This window comes from Solanum stenotomum, chromosome 2 (assembly GCF_019186545.1).
Source record: "Solanum stenotomum isolate F172 chromosome 2, ASM1918654v1, whole genome shotgun sequence".
Taxonomy (NCBI): domain Eukaryota; kingdom Viridiplantae; phylum Streptophyta; class Magnoliopsida; order Solanales; family Solanaceae; genus Solanum; species Solanum stenotomum.
In genome coordinates this window covers 26,300,971-26,315,617 of record NC_064283.1, presented here as the reverse complement: position 1 = coordinate 26,315,617, position 14,647 = coordinate 26,300,971, and the positions used below count along the sequence as shown (strand labels likewise).

Below are 14,647 nucleotides of genomic sequence, written 5' to 3'. Positions count from 1 at the left end.
TGGATTCTGAAAGGATTGCAACCTTTCGGAACCAGTTCCTCTTGCCTATAAATACATTGATTCTTCAGATTTATTCCTTACGAATTTTTCTGATTTCTTCTTCTTCTTCTGCACAAAATTTCTTCGTGTATTTTACTGCTGTTGAGTGGTTCGCTGACACCAGAGTTTTGGGTATCAATACACTGGTGATTGAGATCATTCTATCCTGGGAGGACATATTCCAAATCAAACCTCGGATACTAGAGGGGAATAATTTCCTTAAGGGGACACTGTGCATTCAGTGGGCTTGATCTTTTTCTGATTTTGTTTTTCCAGATTGTGGTACGTTTTTTTTTTACAGATTTTAGTTTTGTCAATTAATTTCTGTTCATCTATTCTTACTGGTTTATTAAACTTTGGTTACTTCGTGTTTCTGCAAAGTTTATTGAAATCAGTAATTTTGATTTTTTATACACAGATTAATAACATTCTCTTCATTAACTAATCATAAAAAAAAATATTCAAACAACACTAAAATCACCCAAAGGAAATGCAAGTAGAAACATAGCCATGAACTAAGAAATTGCAGAGAGCGTATTTGTTTGTTTCAACAAAAAAAAAAGTATATATATATATATATATGATGATGAAATTCTATTGTTTCAAATAACTGTAAAAAATTTAAATTTTGAAAAACAATAACCAATTTTTAATTTAATTTGTTTTATAATTATAAAAATTTGTATTGTTGACATGTGTCATTCTTATTCTAATTATTGATATGTGTCTATATTTCTATATTTATTTATTTAATTATTAATTATTTTAAAATTCTGAAAAATTTGTGGTGTTGACATGTGTCATTTTTTCTTCTCCTTTTATTTATAGATAGATATTTATAGCTTTTAAACATATTTTTGTTTATTACCTTGATATATCATATTTAAAAAATATTTATCATCTATAACCACTTTATTATGTACTAAGAGTTAATTATATCTGCAATATATATGTATTATAAATATATTAAAATGTATTGAATTCGTTTTGATAAAAAAAAAAAGCACTATGTTTTAAAAAGGAAAAAAATTATCAAACTAGTTGAAAGTAGCAACTTATTTATGGAAAATAGCTATAGTTTCAAAATATTACAAAAAGAGTAATATGTAGCTTTTATAGCAAACACTTCCCCTCTCTCCCTTGCCTCTCCCTCTCGTTCTCCTTCTCTTTCCGTTCTCTCCCTTGCCTCTCCCCCCCCCCCCCCCTCTTTATTGCCCTCTCCTCTATCTCGTCCTCTCTCTTCTTTCACCCTCTCTCCTGCCAATTAGAAGAAATACATTCAAATTTATTATGTATCAATTGTATTCAATCAAATATAGGTGAGAGTTTTGTATTTTATTTCAATTGTATTCGAAAAACTGTATTTTGTATTTTTTTTTTGTATCAATTGTATTTGTATTCATACCAATATAATATGCATCCATCCTTTTTGCCAAATGTATTTGTATCCAATCAAAGAGAGGATGAATAAAATATGGTTGTATTCGTTGTATTTCGAATACAATTGATGCAAAATAAAAACAGAACACAATGCAAAATAAATAACAAATACAATTTTGTTGTATTTTGAATACAATTGATACAAAATACAATACAAAGTACAATCTTCTTTCCTTCCTCTCTCGATCTCGATCGCCTCCATCCCTCTCTCGATCTCGCTCTCCTCTCTCCTATTAATATGTATTCATTTTGATACAAATCAGTTTGTATTTGTATTCTTATTCTCCAAAATCAGCAAAATATATTCTCTCCTCTCTCTCCCAGATCTCGCTCACCTCCCTCCTCCCATCTCCCTTAACATTTTGCTATTATCCATAATTAAGCAAATGATAGCTATAGAGTCCTATTTAATGATAATTTCTCTTTTCTCATTTTTTTTTCTCTAGTTACTACTTGGATTAGTGACACATAGGAGTGGCAAACAAGCAAGTCGAGTTGAATATGAGTCAATCAAAAATGAGTTAAATAAAATGGATAAATTACTCGACTCGACTCACATTTTAAATGGGTAAAAACGAGTTACCCAATGATAATATGGGTACCCATATTTACCCACATTATAATAGAAATCTTGTTAAAAGCTTTAAAAACAAAAAAAAATTAAAGTTTTTTTATCACTTCACTACACCCCTACCAGTCCCCCTACCCTCCTATCCCAAAAAAATGTAAAAACTTTTTACCACCCCAACCCCCTCCCAGATCCCCAGCCCCCCTACCCCCCCCCCCCCCCCCCCCCCCACAGACAATCCAAAAAAAAATTAAATAAATTTTAATTTTTTTAAAAAAAAAAATTACCAACCCACCACCCCCTACCCCTTAATCCCAAAAAAAATTAACATAATTTTAAGTTTTTTCCATTAAATATTTTTAAGGAAAATTTTTTTAAAAAAAATTTACCACCCACCCCCTACAGCCCCCCCCCCTCCCAACCCCCTACCCCCTACTAGGGGTGTTCACGGGTCGGTTTAGATCGGTTATTGGTCAAAACCAAAACCAAACCAACTTAATCGGTTTTAAAATTATCAAAATCAAACCAAACCAAATATAATATACATTTATCGATTTGGTGGTTATTGGTTTCGATTTGGTTTGGTTTGGTTATTCGGTTATTGTTATACACAAAAATAAAAGAAACAATTCATTCAAAATGTGAAAAAAGTGACAACAATCCATGCAAAACGAAAAATAGTTAGAATGACTTAAATTACTGAACTTTCGATTACTAAATTTACTATCAATAAAACTTTAAAATTCACTATATTGGCCTAGAAGGAAGAGACAATAACATTTTCAGTCTCACAAAGAATTGTCATAGACACTCATATACATGAAATCAATAAGATAAATGTTTTCATCTTGGACATTTTTGCTTTCAATAAGTAAATTATAAAGAAATTTTAAAGAAAATATATGTAAGATCTTTAAAGTTGTTTATAAAAATAATATATTAAGTATGCATATTAATAAAATATATGTATATAATTCATCAGTTCGGTTATTTCTTCGATTTTTTCGAATCAAACCATAATCAAATCAAATACTATCGGTTTTCGAAAATCTAAAACCAAACCAAACCAAACCCAAATAAAATCGGTTTTATTTTATCGGTTTGGTTCGATTTTTCGATTTGGATCGGTTGTTATCCAAACCGTGTACACCCCTACCCCCTACTCACCCCCACCCCATCCCAAAAAAATTAATAAAATTTTGAATTTTGTCCATTTATTTTTTTTTTAAAAAAACAATTAAAAGTTTATCCCCCCACCCCCACACCCCATCCAAAAAAAAAATTAACAAAATTTAATTTTTTTTTCATTAACTTTTTTTAAAAAATATTTTTACCACCCCACCCCCTACCCCCACACCCCCTTACCCCCTACCAGCCCCCCACCAATTTTAAATTATTTACATAATTTTTTTTTAAAAATAATTTACCACCCCACCCCCTACCAGTATCCCACCCTTTATCACTCTTTTTTTTTGTGTAAATGAACATCTTTTACTGATTTTATCTATTTAACTATCCACTTTTAAATGGATAATTTGGGTATTATTCGTTTTTACCCATTTTTAAATGAGTTGGATATCCAATCCATTTTCAATGGGTAAATATGAGTGGATACCCATATTAATTACCCATTTTGCCATCCCTAGTACACATGACACAAGTTAAATTAAATGACTAAGATTTAATAGTCCAAAGTAAATCTCTAACCATGATTTAGTTAATAAATATATTATCTATTTGATTTTAAAAATGATTGTAATTTCATAATCTTAGCAACATATTATCTTGTCTATAACTACAGAAAAACAATTCTCTTCCTAATTTTTTTAAACATGAAGTTTATTTTATTTTTTAAAAAAAAAAATTAAAACTTTTATTGGATCTTAGAGGAAACAGGAAGAAAATAGGTGAAATAAAATAGGAGAAATAATGGGTAAAATTTAATTGACTAAACCAATGGCCTACTCATAATTTAGATAATTTTATATATTTGCTTCCAAAAATTATAATAATTCCACAATCATAGCCTTGCTTCCAAAAATTATAATAATTCCACAATCATAGCTAAACATTATTTTGTCCATATATATACTAGTATTTGGAAATGTATGTTGCACGTTTTTTCCGTATAACTATTATAAAACGTCTTATATTAATTTTTTTTGAGTTATTATGAAGGAAATACTAAAATTGACAATAGTAATTTTCACATTTATATTTTATTCATTATTCATTAAATAAAATCCATAACAATGAAATAGTACATTTTCCATCGAACAAGAAATATATGAATCAACTTAAGATACTATATTCTCTAGTGATATAAATATGTTGATATGACTTATCTTTAAAAATCTCCCATTACACGCTTTGCGTGTATATCCCATATCAGTAAGTACACAAAAATCTCATAAATAATATTATATTATTAAATAAAATTACACTTTATATGTTCATAGTATCAAATTTTATTTTTAGAAAATATGTCTTGTAGAGAAGAAGAGAGGAATGTTTGCTATAAAATGATAATCTGTAAAAGTGACGGAAGAAGAATGATAATTTTCCTACTGTCCTCGTCATCTTCTTTTATATTTTTTTTAAGAGTAAAAGACATAAATATATCATCAAAATTGTTTCGTATTTACATAAAAATATCTTAACTTTTAAAGTGTTCTATTATCCCACAAAACTATTTAATATATTTGTAAATGGGCCATTTTGACCCATTTTCTCGTCTATGTAGTCGCGCGTGTTGCTTACTCCCTAGAATTCTACCCGACCCAACCCTGTTCTTTGAAGAAAGTCGTTTTTCCTTTTCTTTTCTTATTTCTCAACTTTCCTTTTCCTTTTCTTCTTCTAAATTTATTTCTTCTCTGTAAGGTCTTTTGTTTTATGTTTTTGATTTTTGATTTTTCTTTTCCTTCTTTCTTATCAAATTCCTTTTAGTTCCTCTGTTTTTCGACCTGTTTTAGTTGTTTCAAGATTGTCTTTATTGTCATCTTCTTCTGATTTATTGTCTACTTCACAATCATTTCAAAATTTTGATAGTAGTTCCTTATTGCATTTACAAATTGAGGGCCGGGTTTTGTTTCCCGATCATGTTTTGTTGTTGGTGAACAAAAATTCAGAAGAAATTAAACCATAAAAAACTTCAAATTAACGTTTTATACTGAAAATTAAAAGATAAAACGAATCTACCTTATTTTCTTGGGAAGATGATGAAGTCGTCAAACAGAGAGAACCAACGTTGATCTTGTTATGGAAAAAAAAATCATGAAATCGAAAAATTAGGGCTATCAACGGCTATTTTGGGTTTAAAATTGGGGAAGATGACATAAATTGATTAAATAATTAATAATAAAGAAAGAAAATGACACGTGACACTTTTAAATTGGTCCATGGCAGTGAAAACACGGAATGACGCGCCTCATGTGCGTGGTAACAATCCAAACGAGGAAATGGGTCAAAATGACCCATTTACAACGATATTAAATAGTTCTGTGGGGTGATAGGACACTTTGAAAGTTAAGGTGTCTTTATGCAAATACGGGACAACTTTGATGGTGTCTTTATGTCTTTACTCTTTTTTTAATTGATAATTACGATCAATCTTTAAATTAATTTTGAGTTACTATTTTGAAATGGAGGGAAAAGGTAAAAAAAAATTGTTGAAAAAGAGTCTAGCAATGATAGAGGAAAAAAATGTTATTGTATATATTAAAAATTGTTTAAAGGGGTGATAAAAATTGTTACTAAAAAAGAAGGAATTAATTATCTAAACTATGGTTAGAGTCTTGATTTAGTTAGTTAAATCTTACCCGTTAATTTTAACTTATGACACGTGTTTTCAATTCAAGCAAGAACTTGGGGAAAATGAAGAGGATCTCCATCCTAAAGAAACAATTTGCTAAATATGGAGAACAACTTGAACACAACTTTATTGTATTAGTCGACGATATCCCTATCGTTAAAATGAAATTAGTTCTACCCTACCGTCTACAAATTTATCATTTGTACCCTCCAAACTAACGATTTCCCCAAATCAATCTCAAATTCTCAATTTCGATCCGAATTATTCATTTAAAACAAATTATCAATTAAATCTGACCCATAACCTATTTAATCTGATCTTACATACCAAATGTATAAAAAAAAGTAATAAATTCACCAAAACCCATTTCAATTCCTTATGAACAAATAAATTCCAGCCATTAATGAGCTTTTAAGAAGCAATGTTGGGAGCAAAAACAGAAGAAGAAGACATGACAACCTTATGTTCATGCACAAAAATAAGATCAATATTGCTATTGAAATAATCCAATAACTTCTTTCCCAAAAGTCACTTGTATAGATGTATTCACTAGTTCTTCAAATTTGCCGCACACGACGACGAAAAGGCAGTACGAGGTGATCAAATTCCACTAGAAACCAACAGCAAGAAAGAAACTAAAAAGTTCATGTTGCTGCAATTTTGGGTGGGAAATCATCTAATTACACAAATTCAGATCTGTGGTTTCAGCTATGAAGAAATGGATGTGTTGTTTTCGATTTGGGTATTTTGGGGAAGAAGTTGAAATTATTGATTTTTCGAAGTTGGAACTCGCTTGTAAAAATCTGAAATTCAAACTCAAGCTCCAAGCTCCATTAATGGCAATGAAGTTTCCATGGTTGGTTCTTCAAGTTTCAGGCTCCAATTCAAAAACTAATACCCTTAGCAGCTTTTAACAATGGCTTTGAAGATATGTAACAACTACAACAGATTCAATGATGAGGGAGAAATCCATTCTTTTTAGTTTTGGTGGACTCAACAAGATTGAGAAAATTGAAAAATTAAATTCAATGGGTCGAATTAAAAAAGATTTTCATTCTAAATGAGTTCTAAATGGGTAATTCAGGTCAAAATTGAAAATTTGAGATTGATTTGGGGTAAATCGGTAGTTTGGAGGATACACATGATAAATTTGTAGACGGCAGGGGTAAAACTAACTTCGTTTTAACGGTAAGTATATAATTAATCAATAAAACAAAGTTGAAACGTATTTTTAACCTTTTTTCCCTTTATTGTTAGGTTGATTTAAAGATATTGTCATAGTACATACATTGCAATTCTTCTTTCTTTGTTATTCAAGAGTTGATGAGAATTATGTCATACTATTCGGATGAATATATTTTTTTGAAATTTGATTAAATATAAATTAATTATTTATGGGGTAATGGAAAATGGCCAAAAAATTTTGTTAGAATTTAGCCAGAAAATTTGAAAAGTCTATAATATCCTCTTTTTCATTTTTTAATTAAAAAGTATTAAAATTAAAAGGATAGAAATGTCAAAAAAGTAAAATATGTTATTTTACTATTCTGATCAAATTCTGGCCAAAAGAATTTTTCCTTATTTATGATTGTTGTACACTCATAATCCAAAGTAGATATTTTTGAAAAATTAAACGAGTAAAAACTATCTGAAGGTCATATATATAGAACCATGTGAAGTGGCATGCATGATATATATTAATCTTTTTTGGTCATAGATTTTAAAGTTAAAACTTGAAATTTAAAATTTTAATTTTTTAAAATTATAACTTTTAGAACTTAAAATTGTGTTTGGATATGTATATTTCTTGAAAAAAAAAATTGTGAGTGAAAGTGAAATTTCTCAAAAAAAAAAACCAGGTCTAGAACTTTAATACCTTTTAAAGACAAATTTTAAAAATCTAATTCAAAATCTCAAGTCAAGGACTAGTCGCGTGTTTTTCTAGATAAAATTGTTGTTAATTTCTTGAGCAAATGACATAAATGGTCCCTAAACTATCCTAGTAGGTCTAAAATGGTCCTTTAACTATACAATTGACGGATATGGTCCTTTAACTATCCACCCTTTTGTCAAGTTTGGTTTCCATCCACTTTTAAAAAAAACTGTTAGTTAACACCGTTAATCTGTTAAGTCAATCTGTATTGACTTTCTTTTTCGTCATTTCTTTTGTCCATTATCTCACTATTTCCTCACTTTTTTTCTCAATTCTTTTCTTTATTGTCTTATTGCAATTAAGTCGTTGGTCGTTATTTCATGCGAGTTAAAGTAAAATGCAAAGTAGCGAACACAATTGAGAAAATATTGTGAGCAAAAATACGATTCTATTTTCATGTTAATAATCGGTCATTACATCAATGAAATTGCATAAAATTGTAGAAAAATTCAAAAATCAGCAACTAAATTGAACTATAGTGCTCTGTTTTCAACAATTGTTGTGCAGAAAATAACTTAAACTACAACAAAAAATAGCAGCTATCAAACTTTGATCGAATTGCAGCACCAGAACACCCAAAAAAAAAACAGCTCCCAAAACGTCACCAAACTGCTGCACATACAGCTCCAAAAACGTCACCAAACTGCTGCACAAACAGCAGCACCAACCACCAAAAATCAGCACCAAACTGCACAAAACACAGCTCCAAAAACGTCACCAAACTGCACAAAAACAGCTCCAAATTGAGAGAGTGTGTACTGAACGACGTTTGTTGACGGTATTCATAAAAAGTGAATGGAAACCAAATTTGACAAAAAAGTGAATAGTTAAAGGACCATATCCGTCAACTGTATAGTTAAGGGACTATTTTAAACCTACTAGGATAGTTTAGGGACCATTTATGTCATTTGCTCTTAATTTCTTCATTCAATATCATAGGACACCTTTTTAGGTATGCCTTTTTTTCCTCGTAAGTCACACATCACATAAAAATTTTGTCCAATAAAAATCTTCACTCAACATTTGTTCTTCCTTTGCTCAAGTTAACCATGACTATTGTTGAGCAAAGAATGTCCAACTGTTGAGGAAAGATTTTATTAGACAAAGTTATTATATATATGATACCTGACTCACGTGATAAAAATATACAGCCAATCTAAGAAGTTTTCCTAAAATATTGAATGTAGAAATTAATAAGAATTCATTTAAGAAAAATACGTGACTAGGGTTTGATTAAAGATTTTGAAATGTTCCGATTTGTTTTTTTTTGAGAAATAATATACAATTATGATTTTAATAATAGAGTATGGCCGGAAAAAGACATAATAAATGTACTGAAATGTAGAAAGTTTAGCTCTAGCTACCAAAAATTAAAGATGCAGTTGGATTGGAAGCTGAAGAAAGGTTGAAGAGAGACAAATAAATCAGTGTTACAAAAAGAGAAGAGTTTTAGCGGCGGCCACATACATCATGCACAACGAACTCCAATATTTGTTCTTCAGTGGTTAAAATCCGACCACATACACAGAAGCAACAACAATTAGGGGATAGCAAAAAGAAAACAAGTCGACAAAGAGAAGGAATAGAGGTAGCATTGGTTTGATTTTCTAAATATATCTTCTTTAGATTATAAATGTGTAACAATCTTAAATGAGTCAATTTTTTTATATTCATCCAATTTCAGAAAATATATTTATTTATCCGAATTGTATGAAATAACTCTTATCAACTCCTAAATTCTCATGCTAATGATCATTTTACATTATCTGATTATGCATATGGTAGTAGCATTGATGCAAACTATTAACGGGTTAAACTCCACTGCCAAAAATTGGGCCTATGAGAACAGACTGACTAGTAGCCATTACAAAACCGTTGTTATAACATGTTTAGTGCAACAATTATGATGACCGTTGCCAAAAGGTTTTGTTGCTATTGATAAGGCAGGGCACCACAACGGGTTGTACCAGTACCGTTCCGGTTCGTTCCGGTCCGGTAGTATTTGGGACGGGATGGGATACATTGAACCGGTACACAGAACGGAACGGTATCATGATTTGGTACTGATATACCGGAACCGGTTCATCCCGGTTTCGTTCCGGTCCGGTCCGGTCCGATCCCGGTAGATCATTTTTAATTAAAATAAAAAATAATATTTTTGTCATTATTTACTTTTATTAGCATTTCCTTTTTGTTTATTTAATTTTTTAAAATTACAAACTTAAGTTATTTAACTTACAAGTTATAAGTATAACTTAATAACTTATAAACTTCAAAAGATTCAAATCTTTAAAACTTATAACATAACTACATAAGCTCAAAAACTTTTAAAAAAAGCTTTATTAAACTTAACTTACAAATTTATATACGTAAAAATTTTAAAAAAATATCTTTAAAATAAACTTAAGTAAAATTATTATAAAATTTAAAACTTAAATACTATAAACTAATATAACTTAGAAAAATAAAAAAGACATTCATATTTTTGTAATTCAAAATAACTCAAAAAAAATAATTATTTTTTGAAATAGCTATATGTGCCATCCCATTTATCCCATCTCATTCCGTTCCGGTCAGTCCTGGTCCTATCCCGGTATATAGTGGGACGGGACGGAATTGAGCCTCCATCCCGATAGTTCCGGTCCGGTTCATCCCGGTACCGATCAACAATCCGGTCAAACTGTCCTGTTCCGGTCCGGTACTGGTTCGTTTCGGTCCGGTGGTCCCATTCCGATCCGGTGCCCAGCCTTAGCTATGACATGATTTAGCCAAATAACCATTGTCATTATAGTATGACCATTGCAATAGTGTTAGCTATAGCAAGAGTGTTTCAAAATGTCATCTATGGTAATGGGTATATGTACATTAATTTGTATAGCAACGATTCATTAATATTTTTCATCACCCATCGAATATCTTTTTTCTTTTAATCAATAATTATCTTTTACATTTCCTTATACTCATTTTAGAAACAACATATACATTTAGCAACTTCACTCACAATATACTCTATAAAAAAAACTAAAATGTTTCTCTTCTTAGACCTAGGAGACGTTGCATAACAGAGGTAAATTTCTCAGGTTTTGCACTCGTCTTTGAGGATTTTAATTGGTATTGACTATTAGAAACTAAAATCTTCATGGTTCTAGTTGGTATTTTGGTGATTTAAGTTGGCGTTTTTGTGATTTTAGCTATATATGTAAGATCTCCTAGTATTTCTCTTTGTGACTGAAGCTGGACCTGAATTTCTTCAACAAGTTTGGTCATTTAAGATATTTAGATTTTGTTGTTGCAACGTAGGCATGAATTGAAGAATCAAAATCCACTAGATACAATAGCAATCCATTTGAAGAAAACTAGAATAATAATTCAAAAAAAGTGAGTTGGAAGAATTAACTGTTGATACATGTATGTCATGAACTTAGGGGAGTTAAGCTTGAAATAGGAAGAGGAAGAGGGAGAGTGTAAACTCAAAATATCCTGGAAGTTTTGAAGACAAAGCTAGATATATAGTTTGCAAGGAAATTAAGCCTCATAACTTTCACCGGTATTTTTCCTTTGCCATGAAAATACCATGAGTGTAAAAACCAATTGGTGGAACTCGATCGATCGATCAACTTACAGTTACTAGTGGCGTGAGATACGGGTGATGATGTCAGATTGTCTGAGTGTGTCTTTGTTGAGATAAAGCACCGACAGAAATCATGGAATAGGGGAAGTAGAAATAGAGGGAAAATTTGAGAGAGTTGAAGTAGGAATGACGTGACAGGGTGAGAAAAATAGGATTTTTTGAAATGATAGGGAATTTTAGAGTATATGGTAAAATAAGTTGTATCTATAGGTGTTTTTTATAAAAAAAATGCACTTAATACTCATTTATTTATAATTACTCAATTCCGTTGGTTTTATTCTTTTTAGTGTTATTATATGGTTCTTGTCCGCGCTCAACATTTTAATTTCTGAGAAATTACAGAATATCAAGATTAGATATGGAGTTTTACTTGAAATCAATGCACAAGCTGTAAAATAATTATGTAGAATCTGATGAAATAATTTTAACAATCAGCAACATTACTTTGTATTTTGATAAGTAAATGGCTATTTGAGATCAACCTTTACCAAGTAGTAGAAACTTCGATCGAATTTTACCTTATTTTGTTGTCAATAGCTCATTACGATGGAGTTTCAATGTTTCTAAAACCACCTATTGCACAGACTGAATCAAGTGTTTATAGCTTGACTCAAAATACAAATAATGCACTTACAAGTTGTTTGGATATTTGCGACAAATAGTGTAAGAACAAGATGAAAAAACATCAAACATCATAATGGTTTCTTCAACACTTTTAAATGAACATCAAAACCACATCTTCCCGTGCATTCTTCAGGAAAAACCTTAGTAGTCTTCATCTTCAAAATCAATCAACTTTAGATGAGAGTCCAAGCACACAATGCTTTCTTCAGAATCACACACCTGCCAACAATGACAAATCTAAGATTTCCATCAAGGTGAATTTTGTGTATAGGGGACTAAAATTCTAAACATATACATAAAAAGTACAGATTTACCTCATAGGTATAGTGTAATTTTTTTTCCAAGGAGAGCCCGGTGAAAACTTGATGCCCCCGACTAAATTTGCTCGTGCCTTCCAATTGTCACACCATTCTTCATACATCATACAATTCTTACTCCATTCTCCATCTTAGCAAACAATTGAGAGTTAGAAGAGACCAATTTATCGAGTACATTGAATACCTATAATAAAACAACAATAAATCACAATTAGCAATCACTCAACATCATAACTAACTATTTCATCGATTACAAGTGAAAATGCCAAACAAGTTTCACTTTCAAGTGCCACTAATGCATTAAAAATCCCAGTAATCTTTTTGTATTGCTGTTGTGATGTAAAGTAGGTGACATTAGTGTTAATAGTTTGTTAGTAACAGAAAGGGCAATTTAGTCTATCAAGAAGAGTTGGTTATAACTAACTCAATGTACTGTTATTCAAAGTAGTTACAAGGATAGCTCTATAAATAGCTATTGTTCATTGTATTTTTGATTCAAGCTGATAGATGAAATCTTCTTCTCTTTTCTTCTTTCTCTTTCTCATTCTCTTCTCTAAATCTTTCATTCATGATTGAGCTTCTTTAGTTTACGATCAATTGCAGAATACAAAGTATGATACTTGCTATTCAAACCAAGTCATCCATCCAATCAACATCTTATTCATCTCAGGCCATCTAAATTCTAAACCGACAATCCGCTCATTAAGTCAATCGAACTTATTCTAATGCTCCATTTCAACCATATTTCTTGCGCATGAATTCATTTGAAATATGTTGTCTCCAAAGTTCTAGCACTGAAATGAGTTGAGTTTCAATTTTTTTGTAAAAATTCAAGAGCATTTCTTGCTACTTTTATAACATTTACCCTTCCCTCAAATAAAGTTATGAGTTGAGTTCAGATCTGTCAGTGTCAAGTATGCGGCTTCATCTTTACAAAGGAAATGAATTAACCTGATTGAGCTCTCTTCGCAATCAAGCTCTGCTTAGAACCAAATTTAGATACTCTTATTGCTGGCAAACTTTATTTAATGAAGATATTATTCAGGACCGGATTTACAATTTCTCCTATATTTATTAACTCATTGCTACCTATATCTGTATACTTTAATCACATCACTTCACAATTCAAATCTATTTCTACCATTAAGTTCCATACACCAAACATGATTAAATTCAATGGCATGAGTATGAAGGTGACACTTTTCAACTTTCAAAGTGAACTTTACAAGTTAAAATTGATGATCAGTCAGATCCTATCCCTTCATTGTGGCATATTCCATCATTTTGGCGAGTCAAATTCGAATATAGGTTCATAGTTTAGCATTATTGTAATTATCAAAGAAATTTTCCTTAGAAAGTTTTGTGAAGCCTGTTATCAAGAAATTTCACCATCTTCTATTCTTGAAAAAATCCTCTTTATGTTAATCAACTTTGAGTTTTATAAAGGTTATAACTTGCCTTTCGAACAACTACCATATAAAATAAATGTAAGATGAAGAGCTCTACCTCATCATACCAAATGTTGTCAGTGTTATACTCATGTTGGAGCTAGCACAAAAGAAGCATTATCATCCACGTTTAAATCATTTGCACCTCCATATCCTATGTATTTGCTTTTTATGATACTTTGTCATGTCCCTTGAATTATGTGTTTAAAATCCTCTTTTCATAGAAAGGAGTTGCAATTGAAATAGCTGAGGCATTGTGATACTGGTGCTCTAAATGGGGAACTTTCTGCTACCGCTGAAAATGCTCTGATGGACGTTCCTCATAAGGTAAGCCATAGTATTATGTGCTTATTTTTCTCTTTCAGGTTTCCACACATACGAAGGAAAGGCATAATGAAATTCCTGCTTCCGTTATCAGGTTTTACTTTATACATACATTTTCCACATATGCAATGCATCATTTCACATTGTATGATTGTGTGTGGTTGACTTGTAGATATCTGTTGTTGTACTTTCTCTATCACCTGTGCTTTGGTATGTTTCTGATTAGGCGTTGATTGGTAGTATTAGCACTATCGTGCCTCTTTTAATTATATAGTCCTTATCTGAGCTAGGTGGGCCAATGACACCTATTGAGTACCCCGTGTTTTGGTACTCATTGTTGGAAAAATACTACAATATTGATATTGGATTGGAATTACAAAGTAGTAAATAGTTTATCACAAACACTGTGTCGTGGCAAGCCCTTGCCTTGAAAGCGATTTCGGCCCGACTCCGGTGCAAATCGTAGTAGCCGGTCGCTCCCCAAGGTTCCACAGCTACTCTCAAACACGTGC

The 14,647-nt window shown here is 31.0% G+C and overlaps 1 protein-coding gene across 1 annotated transcript in view; it reads left to right on the top strand.

Annotated features, from left to right (window-relative positions):
* LOC125855854 (uncharacterized) overlaps positions 1 to 14,361 on the top strand; it is a 254,955-nt gene extending 240,594 nt beyond the window's left edge. The window contains exons 14-15 of the mRNA XM_049535530.1: positions 14,058 to 14,138; positions 14,308 to 14,361. Of these exons, the coding sequence (XP_049391487.1) occupies positions 14,058 to 14,138; positions 14,308 to 14,361 (135 nt within the window). The remainder of the gene's footprint in view (positions 1 to 14,057; positions 14,139 to 14,307) is intronic.
* Positions 14,362 to 14,647: the final 286 nt, after the last annotated feature.